This window comes from Aotus nancymaae, unplaced genomic scaffold (genome assembly GCF_030222135.1).
Source record: "Aotus nancymaae isolate 86718 unplaced genomic scaffold, 86718_ANA_hifiasm-v0.15.2.pri h1tg000030l, whole genome shotgun sequence".
NCBI classification, from domain to species: domain Eukaryota; kingdom Metazoa; phylum Chordata; class Mammalia; order Primates; family Aotidae; genus Aotus; species Aotus nancymaae.
In genome coordinates this window covers 13752211-13766166 of record NW_026988443.1, presented here as the reverse complement: position 1 = coordinate 13766166, position 13956 = coordinate 13752211, and the positions used below count along the sequence as shown (strand labels likewise).

The following is a 13956-nucleotide window of genomic DNA, read 5'->3' as shown; positions in this document are numbered from 1 at the left end:
GGCCAGGCCTGGGCTCTGCCTCTGAGGAGGGTCTGTTTCCAATCCCCAGACCTCTGGAAGCCACGAAGCTCCTGACAACCTAGAAGCAAGAACTGCTCTGCAACCCAGGTGATCTACAGGCCCAGGTCTGCAGAAGAGCAACAATCTGTGGGGTTTGAGTTGAACAGGACACGAGAAGGTTCCAAACCACAGCAAGATGCGGCCTGGCTGCAGCACTGCAAGGAGGAAGGAGCAGGGAGGGGGAGGCTGGGCATCCATGCATCAGGGGAAAGGGCCATGGGGCTACCTGCTCCTCCACTCAGCCTTCGGTCCTTCAAGTACGCAACTAAGAGAGAAGACAGAGCCGGAGAGGGGGGCGGGGGTGGGGGAGACACAACATGGTGAAGACCGTGGTCCGCCGAGGCAAGGGCGTTGAGATGACCCACAGAGACGGGACAAGGGACAGGCACAGAGAGGCTAGGGGCAGGGTCACAGGCTCTGGAAGCCCACTCCTGCCCACCCACTCAGCAGTGGCTCCCCGGAAAGATCTCTGGCCCAAGGGAGCGCTGACAGCAGGTGGGGTGCGTATCCCCTCACCATTCTGCTGGGCCTCAGTCTCCTGCATACAGAATGGGGGAGGCCTGCCCCTCTGCACCCCTCTTGACTCAGGGCTGCCTGGTGGAGTTTCTCCCCAGGCCGGCGAGAACGCATCTCAGCTCCTGACAAGCTTCCTCCGATCACCCGGCGAGTGCTTGCTATGCCCCGATCCCAGCCTCTGCCGGAGCCTCCCTGTGGGCCCCAAGGCTCTGCCCTGCTCCAAAGAGCATTCTATTCCTGGGTGTCCTCGCCAGCCTTCCCACAGGCCACCCTCCTGTTTGTTTGCCCTGGAGACAGCAGCTCCAGAGGCTGACGTCTGGAGGCGAACAAAAACCAAACTGAAGAGAGGAAGTTTGCTTCCTGGCAGTGGGGGAGCTGGAGGAACAGGTATGTCTTGGAGGGAAGGGGGAGGTCGAGGAGAGTGAGAGTGTGTGTGTGTGTTGAGTGTGTGTGTGTGATTGTGTGTTGTGTGAGAGTGTGTGTGTGTGTTACGTTTTCAGCTCTCTGAATACCCAGGCCCCTGACTCCAAGCCCACTCCTGTGACACCCCTGGGTGCATCCACCAGTTGTTTCAAAGGGCCTTCTCAGGTGCCATAGGCCCAGCTCTGACCCCAAGCCCTGGGGCGGGTGAGGGGGGTGTGCTTCACCCCTAGACAGGCTTCCCTGGCAGGACCTGACCCCAGGCCCTGGACCCCCAGCATGGAGAGAATAGCCCCTTCCCCAGTAGGCCCAGCACTGCCATCAGAACAGTGCCCCAAGCCCTCCCTGAGGGCAAAGGGGAGCTGGGCACAGCCTAGGATGCCCAACTTGCAACTCAGGTGGCATCTGTGTGGCCCAGCATCCAGGGCCCAGGTCACACAAAGCTCCTATGCCTGTGGGCTCCCTGGTACCACCTGACACCATGTGCCAGCCCTGCAAACAGGAACCCCCACCCCAGCACTGCCCGCCTGCCTGTCTCTAGGTGGGGTGGGGTGGAAATGTACTCACTGTAGCCCATGCCTTGCAGGAAGTATTTGAAGGCTTCAGTCAGCTTCCCTGGCTGTGGAGGGCAGGACAAGCACATGCTTTTATTGGCTGCCTGGGGTTAGCGGGGAGGGTAGAGGCTTCCCCCATCCCCGTAGATGTAAGGGCAGGAGGGCCAGAAGTCTCACCTGTGTGACCTGGGGCAGCCCTCCAGAGTCTGCCATCTGCAAGGGAGAGAGTGGGGTGACCTGAGCAGGGCCCTCACTCCAGGACAAGCTCCCACCTGGCTGCAACCCCAGGAAAGCCCCTCCCTGAGGTTGGGCCCATGCTAGGGAAGCTGGCCCAGGGCTGGGGAAGAAGGCCTCACCTTCAGGAAGGTTGTGGTAGTCGGGTCCAGTTTGGAATTGCACTCCACCTGGGGACAAGGAGCCAGCTTCAGCAACAGCCCCTGCCCCTCCACAACCCCATGGCCAAGGCAGGTTCGATGCCCCAAGCTGGGGAGGAGAGGGGGTAAGGGAGGCAGAGGGAGACCCAGCACCTGAGACGGCTCCTCCCAGGCTTTCTTCTCCCAGGGCTCCCCAAGTTCTTGAAGACCAGTTTAGCAGCCCCCTGAAGGGCCTGGGACCCTTGGAGCCCACTCACAACTGCTGGGAGTGGGAGTTAGGCAAGGGCTGGGCTGGCCCGGGAAAGCCCTGGAGCCCTCGGCAGTGAGGTGAGGGGTGCTGAGGGTCTGAGGGAGACTGGGTGGAGAGGGCTGGCACAGCCCACCCCTGCTCTTCCAGGCCCTCCTGGTGAGCATGGGAAAGCCTGGTATTTTCAGGGCTCATGGGCTGCTCTGGGCACTTCTGGACCCTGCAGCTTCCCAGCAGCTCTGGGCTGATGGGGCACCCCAGCTCAGCCCTCCTGCTATCAGAGTTCCAGCAGGAGAGGTGACACATAGCTCCCAAACATTACAGGCGCAGGTGATGGGGAAAGGGGGACCGAGCCGCTGTATGCATTCATGATTTACAATGACTTGGTCACATTTTAGAAAAAATATCATAGGTCCTGTGCCTGAGGTGGGTAGGGACCAGGCTGGGGCTGGACTGCTGGGGAGGGAAGAGGAGGCCTTCAAGTGGCCCAGCCCTGGCCCCGGCTCTCCCCATTTCCAGGTCTCCCCCACCAGAAGGATGGGAGCTATGCCAGATGTGATGTGTGGCAAGACTGTGGGAAAGTGGAGGAGAAGCCCACCACCCACTGCCGGCCCCTCCCACCACCCACTGCCGGCCCCTCCCACCACCCACTGCCGGCCCTTGAGGCTCCTCAGGGCTGGGTCAAGAATTGCCCCTGCTGGTTCCACCCCAGACTCAGGATGTGTGTGTATGTGTACACATGCGTACCTGCTTCTACCCTCCACTCAGATCTTTAGGTGTGTGGTGTGTGTGTACGTGTGCGTACCTGGTTCCAGTGAGCCAATGAGCCCCTTACCCCTACCTCCCACCTCCAGTGAGCCCACTGCCCCTCACTCACCACCCCATCCTCAGCGGGTGCGTTATCCCCGACCACCAGCATCACGGGGCAGCTGCAGATACAGAGGAAAAGGGCTGTCTGGCTGGGTCATGGGGGCAAAGGCCAGGGCAGGCCAGAGGGCCAGGGGGCACTCACCGAAGCGTCTTGGCATTGGGTACTGTTCCAGGCCGGTTGATGTCCAGGTCTCTGCGGCTGTGGGGGAGGGGCAGAGGCAGAGGTGGGCACCCCCAGGACAAGATGTTGGTCATCCCAAGCCCAAGACTGCCATTGGTGAAGCAGGGAGGCGTGGACCTGCTCTGCATAAATGGACCAGGGGCTCCCCTAGGCACAGGTTTTTGGACTCTCTAACGCATACCAGGTGGGCTCTCAGATTTTGCTCTCCATGCCCCTCAGAGCCATGGGCACCGCCACCTGTGCTGTGGGGTGTTTCTGCTACTGGCCTGTCTCCAGAACCATGTGGGATGGCAGGCCCTGGGTCTCTTTATTCTCTATTGTTTTCCTAGCACCATGCACACAGCAGGTACTTAATATTTGTAGAAGAATGAGAAGGAGGACAGGTGAGTGAGGGGGCCTGGCCAGCCCCATGCAGGGCAGGGCAGCCCCCAAAGAGGCTCCCAGGGGCATAGCCTGCAAACCACAGGCTCATCCGACCTCTTCCCCGATTTGCAGATGTCAACATCAAGGCTGGGTAACTGGAGTCAGGGATGTCACTGACACCCCCAACACTCCCACCCAGGAAGGCCCCAGGAGAGGAGGAAAAGTGGAAGAGCCCAAGGCAGGGAGTCTGAAGCCCTGCTCCCTTCTGCCCCTCACAGGGCATGATCTTGTGCAGGAAATGACCTCCTTTGAGGCCCAATAACCTGCTCATCTACAAACTGGGGTAAGGGTGCTGCCTGCCTGCCTCCCCCAGGGGGCAGTGTGCGAGGGCCTCCGCCGGGGTGCACTGGGTCCCAGGGCTGCTGTCCCCACCCGCACCTGTTGTACAGATTCCAGAAGAGCTGCAGGTTGGCCTGGTTCACCACGTTCCCAATCTGCTGCCGGTAGCTCTGCACCAACTCCGTGTTGTTCACCAGCTCCTCCTAGGCCCAGGGGGACGGGTGGAGCCGTGCAGAGGGGCAGATAGAGGGATGCGGGCTCAGAGGGGGCCAGCAGATGTCACTGCCAGAGTGGCCCTTGCCCCATCCCAGCAGGGCAGGGGAAAGAGGGTGTGGGCAGGTAGGAGGTGGGGCCTTGGGAGCGGATGTCTGTCTTTCAGATGCCGCAGCATCACGGAGCTGCAATCTGGAGTGAGCCAGGGCAGATGCCAAATACACCTGTCTGCCTCCTCTTGCTGGGCTGGGAGGGGAAAATCCCAGGGTGCCCCAAATCTGCAGAGGCCCCCACCCCCTCACCTGACTGAAGAGGTGGGAGAGCACCGTGTCAGGTAAAGTGCTGGTCAGGCCGGAGAGCTGCAGGGAGCAGGGCGCCAGCGTGAGTGCTGCCCCTCCCCCCACCCTAAGTGCACCCACCCCACCCTCGGTCACACACCCACCTTGGTGGCAGCCCAGTCTATCCAGCCTTTGCCGTTGGGGTCGATGTTCACCAGCACCAGCCCCTCCACCAGGTCGGGGAAGATGAGCTGCATTAAGAGGAAGACAGGGCTGGGCGGGGCCGGGATGGGTGCAGACAGTGAAACGCTCTAAGTCTTCGAGGTGCCACTGATCAGCAGCCGGGTCTGTGCATGCACACCCAGGTCCAGACACCCCTGCCTGTCCTCCTGTCACCCCAGCCCTTCACAGTTTCTGGATTTATTTAGAATCTCTATCACTGTTCCCAAATAAAATTTTTTGCTTAAAAAATTATTCATGTTCAAATACCATGGCAATTAGTGAAGGATGATCCTTATTTAGTGGCTAGAATAGTTAAGTTAGTTGTATAGTTTGTTGCTATTAGAAATTCTGCCTTTGGGTAATTGTTTAAGCAAGTTATAGTTTGTAGCCTTTTGAGAAAAATATATGGAGAGAGGAACCTGTTTTTTGTTTTATTTTTGAGACAGTTTTGCTCTTGTTGCCCAGGCTGGAGTGCAATGGCGCGATCTCGCCTTACTGCAACCTCTGCCTCCCAGGTTCAAGCAATTCTCCTGCCTCCGCCTCCAGAGTAGCTGGGATTACAGGCATGTGCCACCATGCCCAGCTAATTTTGTATTTTCAGTAGAGACGAGGTTTCTCCATGTTGGTCAGGCTGGTCTTGAACTGCCGACCTCAGGTGATCCGCCCGCCTTGGCCTCCCAAAGTGCTGGGATTACAGGCATGAGCCACTGTGCCTTTCCCTAGGAACCTCTTTTTTTTTTTTTAATTTAATTTCCCTGGAGGAAAAAAAGTAGAGGTTTCCTACGTAAAGAGGAGGTGAAAGGAGGAGGAGGAAGAGCAGGGACAGTTCCTCGACGCTGAAGGGTTCCCCCCACTGCCCACCACCAGGAGATCCCTGCCCTGCCTTGGTGTTTGGGGTAATGGGAGTGTGGGGAGACTCACTGCAAACTTGGCCAGCACATAGGCTCCGGCGCCCACTCCGATGCCAATCACGTACTTGAACCTAATGCAGAGCAGGCTGGTTACTCTAGGGCTAGAGGTGCCATTTCCCATACCTGTCATCCAGAGCAGGCCCTGCCCACAGTCTGAAGCCCTCAGCTGGAGGCAGGTGGCTCTGCCGTGGGGGTAGGACCCCTGGGCCCTAGCACAGGGGCAGGGTCTGAGTGGGGACTCACCCGAAATGCTGCACCACACTGGGGAGCATGGCAGCCAGCTGCTCCATGGAGGGGAACTGGTACCTGCAGGCAGAGCAGGAGGTCAGGGCCCAGGTGTGGCCTGGGGCACACAGCTGGGGACAGGCAGAGGGGGCTCGGGGTACCTACCCCTGAGGAAACTGCGACGCCCCCACCTGCTGTCCAGGGGCATCCACGTGACACACCACAAAGTGCTTGGTGATCTCCTGCATGTCCTCGAAGTTGAAGAAGGTGTTGAAGCATAGCTTGTCTGCAAAGACACACCTCCACTGTGGCTGAGCAGAGGGGCCGGGGTACTGGAAGGGAGGCCAGGCCCCACGAGGGCAGGCAAGGCAGAAGCGTCAGCCTCGGGTCCATCGGGGAAATGGAGGCCCAGAGGGCGAAGGTGACAGAACTAGGTGTGAGTGGGATGAAGGGCCCTGTGGGGAGGGTGGGAGCCTCACTGCTCTGGCTAAGTGGAGACAGGAGGGCGATGGAGGCTGGGCTGCACTTACGGTTGAGGCCCACATCGTGGTAGGTGAGGATCGCTGGGCGGTTCCCCTTGGGGGAGCCCCGGATCACCACGTGTAGAAGGCCGTAGGGCGTCTCGATGTCATGTTCCTGGAGGGGAGAGACCGTGCTGGACACGCCAGGCAGCTCCTGCTCCTGGCTCCTCTGGGGAATGAGGTGGCGCCACCTGGGGCCTGCGGTGGAGCATCTACGTGGGGCATCCTGTTCTCACCACCCCAAGAAGCCCCCAGAGAAGACCGACCGGATGGAATGCCCCTTCTCGGGTCTGTTTGGCACACAGACAATGTGAACTGGTCTGCGTGGAGAAGTTCTGGTCCTTTCTGCAAACCAGCCAGCAACATTTGTGCCGCCACTGCCTGGCCCAGCCACCCCCTTGCAACTCGGCCCTTGAGGGTCCAGGGAGGCTTTTTCTCCATTTTGCAGTAGCCTCTCCTGGACAGCTCTGCCTCGCCAGCCCAAGTCCCTCTCACACTCAGAACTCTCAGGTGCTTCCTGCTACTGCAGGGCAATAGCCTCAGCAGTCCTGCCTGGAATCCTCAGTAAACACCTGGCACCAGCCAAGTCTAGCCCCGACCCCCACTCCACCCCCAGCTCCTACCCTAAGGCTTTTACACATGCGGTCCCTTCCACCTTGAACGCCATTCCCTGAGCCCAGCATCCCCAGGGGCTCCCTTCAGACAAGCCCCGGTCAGACCCCAGTCCCCGTCCCCTCTAAGGCCTCTGCAGAGCCTGCTGTGGGATCCCCTTGAGTTCACACCTTTGGTTTTGCTGCTCAAAGGTCATTACTTCCTCAGAAGACCTGGCTCTACCCCTTACTTGTGACTCTGAGCATGTCACGTCACTTCTGCTGTACCTCAGCCTCTCCATCCAGAGCCACCTCACAGGGACTTTGCGAGAACGAAAAAAGCCAATGTCTGTGGAGCATTTAGCACTTGGAAAAAGCCCCCAAAAGGGGGCTGCTATGCTAAGGCATCCCTGAGCCTTTGGGGGATACCCTCCTCACTGGTCCCCCCGCAAACTGGGCATTCTTAGCCACTCAGACATCAAGAGGCGCAGTCTGAGCTGAATCAACAGATCCTTTCTGCATCATGGCGAGCCCTGGAACCCACGTGGTGGCCCAGTGAGTTGAAGGTAGGGCTGGGGTCAGGGACATGAAAGAAACATCAAGTAACTGAGCACCTACTGTGTGCCGGGCTTCCTGCATGTTTCCCAAGAGACAGGAAGCCTAGTGCCTGTTTTGCAGATCAGGACACGTTGGTTAAGAACAAACGTTAAGTTCTGCCTTCAAATGGGAAAGGAGACGCAGGCAGCAGGAGACAGCTGCTCAGGGACCAGCCTTAGTGGGTCTGGTCTCAGAGGACCACTGTCCAGGCCTGTGTCTCCAGTTCGGAGTGACAACTTGCACCAACCTGGTGGCCAAAGGCTCCATCCACCCTGGGGGCCACGGCTTGGCTTCGGGGCCCTGTTTATTTCCCTGTTGGCCTCTGGGAGGGCCCAGGTAATGAGTCTTAGGGTGAGCCATGTGGCTGATTGCACCACCCAGGGGATGAGGAGGCCACACCAGGGCTGAGGGGACAGACCACACAGCCCCTCCCATCCCAGGCCTGTCCTTCCTCGGGGGCATCAAATCCAGGAACACTTCCCAGTCTCTGACTGCTGGCTCACACTTCTCTCATTTACTCCCCACATGGACCCAGGCCATAGAGGAGGAAATTGGGCCTGGGAAAGGAGAATGACTGGCCCAAGGTCAACCCCTGAGTAGCGAGAGCAGGCCCTGCCAGGTGCGACTCTTGGGGCCAGGGTGGTCCACTGAGGCTGCATGTTCAGAGGAGATCAGGTTCCACCCGAGGGGGCTCCTGACCACCTAGCCCCTTCACAGCCACCTGTGGGTTCTCTGGGCTCTGGAGGGTGGGGCTGCAAAACAGCTGCAATGCGCTTCCTGCTGCATAAAGAGGACAGTTATCCTCCTGGGGTCAGAAGTCAAGCACCCAGGGCAGTGTCTTCCAAACCCAGACACGTAATGCGGGGGGCGTGAAGGGTATCTGCCCTCTGCTGCTGAGCAGGCCCCGACTGTCTCCCCTCAGTCCTGGTGTGGCCACCCCTGTCCCCATCCCCCTGAGGTGACGTGATCAGCCACAGGGCTGGCCCTACTAAGGCTCATCTCCCAGGATGGGAAGGGCTGGGCCTGCGCGTCACCGGGCTGCCTGTCCTACGAAGCCCAGTGACCTTGGGCGAACCCTGCTGCCGACCTCCCTAGTGCCTCCTCTGACCCTCTGCAGGGAACTCAGGACTCAAGTTCAGTCTGATCCAAGCCGAGCAGCGCCGTGCCTCGGAGCGCTGCGCAAGGACAGCGCCCCAGGGGCCACAGCGCGGTGCACTTTGAGGCCCCCAACCCTCAGGGCCTCGCACTCCCATTGGCTCCGGGTGACGTCAGAGCCGGCCCCGCCTCCAGGTGGGCGCAGGCGGGAAGCACTGCGGCAGCCGGGGAGGGGGCTCTGGCGGCTCCTCTCGGCCTGTCCGTCTCCCTCCGCCTGTGACCTTGAGCACTGCAGGGAAGGAGGGGCTCTGAGCCGGCTTTGCGCCTGTGTGGGAGCTGGTGGTGGTGGTGCTGTGGTTCGGCCTGTCCGCCGCATCAATAATTCAGGGGACAGGGTCTGCAGGGGCGGGCAGGCGCTGACGTCGTCGCCTCCGTGCGTGCAGGGTGACCCATGGTCTGCGGAACCGGCACGGCAGGCGTGTGGGGCCCGGGGGTGGGGGTGGGAGTAAGTGTGCCCCTGCCGCTCCCTCCTGAGGAAGAACGGGGCCGGGGTACCTGATGCCCCGGCGAGAGGAGGTGCCCTGGGCTCCAACTGGAGTCCCCTAGCCCTGCCAGCTTCACGGCTCCAGCGTTGCCTTCCCCCACCTACAAAATAAGGCATGCAGGCAACCCCTCCTCGCTCCTCCCCAGCAGGGACCCCCGCCTGAAGGCTGCCATTCCGGTGTGGCCCAGACCTCCTCGCCTCCGCCCGGCTGGCGCTGCACAGCCCTGGGAACTGGGAGGCGACTCCTCAGGAAGAAGCTGCCTGTCCTTCCCGTGGCACTGGCACAGCCATCCAAACAAGCTAGACGGCCGCCCACTCGGACGGCAGCCCCTGCACGCACAGACCCCGCACGCACACTGGGCGCACAGCCTCGGGGGCTCACCAAGGACACCCCCGCCCCCGGCCTGATGGCCCCAGGCACCACGCAGGCAGGCACCATCCAAGCGCACACCAGAGGGCACACGGTCAGTGGGACGTGCAGGCACTGGCGCACGGGTCCACATGGGCAATGCAGCCAAGTCAGACCGTGCCTTCCCCATTCCATTTCCTGCAGAGATGTCATCCACCCTCCATTCACACGCTCCCCCCAGCCCCTGCCATGGGCTCTGACTAGCAGCTGCCCCCAACCGCTTCTGCTAACAGGGGCACCAGGGACCCTGGAGCCCTCTGACCGTGCCTCAGTGACCCCAGGGTGAGGCGAATGAAGGCAGGACTGCCACCAGATATGGGCTGACGGGGGGCACTTGCTCCCTGCGGTGGGTCATAAGGATGCCCCATCCTCCCGGCCCACCTCGCGGCCCACAGAGCCTTCACTCACCCCATCCCAGCACTCCGGCATCTTGCCGAGGGAGGGAACCCGCCTCGACCGGGAAGGACAAACAAAGGCCTGAGTCACTCGGGTCCAGAGGGAGGGGGCAGCTCGAGTGGGAGACGGTCGGCTCTGTGATGGGGCACAACTCCGGGGCCATTTATACCAGGATCCCGGCCCAGCCTAGCCGGCCCCTCCTCCCAGCATGGTTTCTGAGCAGCCACTCGCTTACCCGGAGCCGCGGCTCCCAGATTGGTTGCTGGGAGACAAGCCTGGCTCCAATTGGCTTCTGAGGTCCTCCTGGCCCCAGCCTGCCACTGCTCCTCCCACCCCAGCCACACATCATCCTTGCTGGTCCCCAGCGCCTGCATCTGCCCCCAGCACACAGGCACAGCCAACAGCTGCAGCTCACATGGGATCCTCAGAATAAAGGAGCCGAGGCCACACGCACATACCCACCCGTGTCAGGTACACACAGGGTCCTCACGGACATGCACAGCTCACCAACATGGGGCAGGGCAGGGTGCATGGGCACTGCCCAGACAGGCAGAGACCTTGACCCTACACCTTGGGGAGTACAGAGGGCCTGGCAGAGCCCCAAGCCCAGCATCTTGGGGACCAGACCCCCAGGCCCAGCCTCTCCATCAGGAAGGCCCCATCGCTTAACCTTGAGGACGCCTGGGGAGCTGCTGCTTTTTGGGGCAATCTGGGTTATCACCCTGCTTCAAGGGGCTGCTCCTTCTCTACCCACCAAGGATTTTCTCCCCCTGGGGAGCTCCCACCTTGCCCACACAGAGGCAGGGGGCTTCCCCACAGTGCTGAAAGTAGAGTTTGGGGGCCAGGGGCCCTGGGCAGATGGCAGGGCCAGGGGTATGGTCAGGCACACACCAGCTCTGCCCTCCCCACCCTCACCCTCAGGGGCTCAAGGCCACTAGGGAGAGGAAGTGGGATAGGAGGCAGCTTGCCAACATTGACATGCCCACCTCTTACAGACCCACCCAGCCCTTGTTCCTGCAGGCAACCAGTTTGGGGCTTGGCTCTCAAGTCTCTGGGGAGCAGGGCACTAGGGCCAGCTCAGGCTCTGTGCCCTGTCCTCCTGGGCAGCAAGGATCTGGGCGGCGAGCTCACCTGAGGCCTGCAGGTGGATTGAGCAGAGGAGAAGGCAGGCCAAGAAGCACACAGGGATCTCTCCGGGAAATAGGCCCAGGAGGGGAGCAGAGGAGGGGGCCCAAGGCTGGGAGAGCAGCAGCCAGAGAGAGGAGGGGGTGCTGCGTGCCTGTGCTCCCATTGTGCCTTGCAGAAGAAGGAACACGCCACTCACCCCTGCCCATGCTGACAGCCCTGAACGCTGGCCAGCTGCCCTTGGAAGAGGTGGTCATCTCATCATCTCTGGGTACCTGATGACCTGGTCAACACCTGCTATATACACTATTCCTGGCCAAGTCCTCTGCCTGGGGGTACCTACTCCATCTCTCACCTCACTCTGGAGGCCCGGGGCAGACTGACAGGCCCTGTGCTCCCTAGGGTAGCAGAGAAGTGGAATGGGGAGTCCCCCTGGCCCCTCACCTCGTGGCCATGCTCCCCGTTCTTGCAGCCACTGTGGCACAGGAAGAGGCTTGGAAAACTGAGGCCCAGCCCTGCCCTCTGCTCTGCCCACAAAGCCCTCCCATGCCCCCAAGGCCTCACCGAATCCTATCCCCACTCCAACTTCTGACTCCTGAGTGGCCTCTCCTCACCTTTGGATCCAGGTGACAAGCTAACCTGCAACACTGCCCATTCCAAGCCACAGCCTCCTTGACTGCTCAGCTCCCTGCCTACGAACCCACAGACCTGGGTTTAAGTCCCTCCTGGCCCCCTACCAGCTGGGTGACCTTGGGCAAGATTTTTTTAAAGCTCTGTGTGCCTCAGGGCTTCTAATTGTAAAGCAGGGACTGTGCCTTTCTCACCAAGTTGCTGTGAGAATCAGAAAAAAACTGCATAAATCACTCCCGATCTGACCCCATCCTTGCCCAGGTCCTGGCAAGGGAGAAATGGGGCAGTCTGTGTGCCTCTCCAAACTGTTGGCCCCTTTTCTGGTGGTCGTGCAGTTATAGTGGCCAGAAAAGGCAGGCTCAGGTCTTGCCAGCCAACCCCTGGTGCCACTCATAGCTCTGCCACTTCTTTGCTGTGTGACCTTGGGCAAGTCAGTCAACCTTTCTGAGCCTCCATATGTAAATGGGAGAAATAGCAGTGCCTACTGCACAGGCATTTGCAAGGATAATACATATAATCCTTATAGATTTGTGAAAAGGGATGAGGAAACTGAGGCATGGAGAGGTCAGGTAGTTTCCTCACTCGGCCAGTAAGCAGTGGCAGTTACTAGTACCTCAGCACTCTGGGTGGGCCTGAGGTCTCAGAATCAAGAGTGGCGAGCACTTATGTTCAAATGTCCCCCATGTGCCAGGCTTTCTTCAAGCACTTTATGCCCATTATCTCACTTTATCCCTTCTTTTTTTTTTTTTTTTTTTTTGAGGCAGGGTCTTGCTGTTGCCCAGGTGCAATCTCTGCTCACTGCAACCTCCGCCTCCCAGGTTCAAGCCATTCTCCTGCATCAGCCTCCCAAGTAGCTGGGATTACCGGCACCTGCCACCACGCCTGGCTAATTATTGTATTTTTAGTAGAGACGGGGCTTCACCATATTGTTCAGGCTGGCCTCAAACTCCTGACCTCAAGTGATCTGCCTGCCTCAGCCTCCCAAAGTGCTGGGATTACAGGCATGAGCCACTGTGCCGAGCCGTTATCCTCTTTTTGGAAAACATTTTTTTATTTTAAGTATGGAAGGTGTCACAAATCTGTGGGTCATTCTTGTGCAGGGGTCATACTCATCTTCTCTGTATCATTCCAGTTTTGGTCTATGTGCTGCTGGGGCAAGCACTCATTTTATCCTCTTAATACCCTCTTTACAATGAGGCAAATAAGGCACAGAGAGGTCTGGTAACATGCCCAACGTCACACAGCTAGTGGGCACGGAGCCAGGAACCACACCCAGGTAGTTTGGCACCGACTCCATGCTCTGGTGGCCACTTGTCACGGTTAGCCGAGTATCCGTGTGAGGGGCCCATGGGCACCATCGCCTTAGGCACACTCAGGAGGTCCATGCTGCCTGTCTCCATGAAAATGGGGTGGCCGAGTGGAGTGACTTGGGCTCGAGGTCACGTTTGTGGAAGTGGTGGGGCCAGGACCTAGGTCTGTCTGGCTCATGTTAGTCCCTCTGCCACGCTGTCGCCCCCACTGGCTGTCCCCACTGAGGCAGGGGACAGTGACAACGCCTGCCATGGTGAGCAAGGGGTAAAATCCCTGACAGGCCTTGGTCCAGATAACAGCCATCCATTCTTGTGGCTGCTTTTCTAAAACAAAAAACAAAAGAAACGCTGCCTCCGTGTGGCATGACAAGAGTGGACAGGAAGGTGACTTTGAATACAACCTGCCTTTTACCAAGTAGAGGATTCTGAGAACCGGGGTCCCACACAGCCTGGGCCCTGCAATTCCAGGGCTGCAGCTCAGAGGGGTCGGTGGACAGAGGCAGCTTTGCAGTAGCAGTTGGATACCCAGAGGTGTGGTGGGGTCTCCTCCACGACTCCAGGATTCCCCGCTGCCCATCCCCCATGTCGTGGGCCTGTGTGCTGGGGCTGGCATCAGCACTGTTGGCATCGGCCTCCCACACCGTGGGACCAGTGTGTCGAGGCACTGGCTGGCTGCAATGGGATTTTACTTGGCCGACCCCTTCCTCCAGGGCCCGTTTGCCTGCATAGCCCATCCTCATCTGCAGCATGGAGGACAAAGAAAATCCCCTGGTGATCCTGCTCTGATCTCCGTCTGTCCCTTCCCACCAGCCTGGGCTGGCTCCTGGCCACTTCCTTCCCATCCCTTTTCCTGGGCTCTCATTCATTCCTCACTGCCAGAACCCCAGCCTCTCCTCCCAGCTCCAGAGCCCTTTGTGCTTGGAGATAGCACTCCCCGGGGATCTGAGCACACCTACACTGACTGCC

General features: G+C 59.7%; 1 protein-coding gene and 1 non-coding gene across 13 annotated transcripts in view; both read right to left on the bottom strand.

Moving 5' to 3' along the window:
• Positions 1 to 13956, bottom strand: part of NDRG4 (NDRG family member 4) — a 50370-nt gene that overhangs the window by 2448 nt on the left and 33966 nt on the right. For 4 of the 12 annotated variants that reach the window (XM_012447771.2, XM_012447760.3, XM_012447749.2 and 1 more), the window contains exons 4-16: positions 6304 to 6409; positions 5939 to 6059; positions 5792 to 5854; positions 5559 to 5619; positions 4580 to 4666; positions 4440 to 4496; positions 4024 to 4127; positions 3184 to 3240; positions 3049 to 3100; positions 1907 to 1954; positions 1728 to 1763; positions 1564 to 1615; positions 287 to 325 (exon numbers count right to left, since the gene is read on the bottom strand). In XM_012447771.2, coding sequence (XP_012303194.1) covers positions 287 to 325; positions 1564 to 1615; positions 1728 to 1763; positions 1907 to 1954; positions 3049 to 3100; positions 3184 to 3240; positions 4024 to 4127; positions 4440 to 4496; positions 4580 to 4666; positions 5559 to 5619; positions 5792 to 5854; positions 5939 to 6059; positions 6304 to 6409 — 883 coding nt within the window. Of the gene's footprint in view, positions 1 to 286; positions 326 to 1563; positions 1616 to 1727; positions 1764 to 1906; positions 1955 to 3048; positions 3101 to 3183; positions 3241 to 4023; positions 4128 to 4439; positions 4497 to 4579; positions 4667 to 5558; positions 5620 to 5791; positions 5855 to 5938; positions 6060 to 6303; positions 6410 to 9131; positions 9222 to 9937; positions 10091 to 13956 lie in introns of those variants that run through there. The other 8 variants (XM_012447784.3, XM_012447752.3, XM_064383147.1 and 5 more) reach the window with 6 other exon arrangements.
• Positions 12736 to 12842, bottom strand: LOC135277357 (U6 spliceosomal RNA). The gene has a single exon (XR_010344971.1). It is a non-coding gene; the product is annotated as a U6 spliceosomal RNA (small nuclear RNA).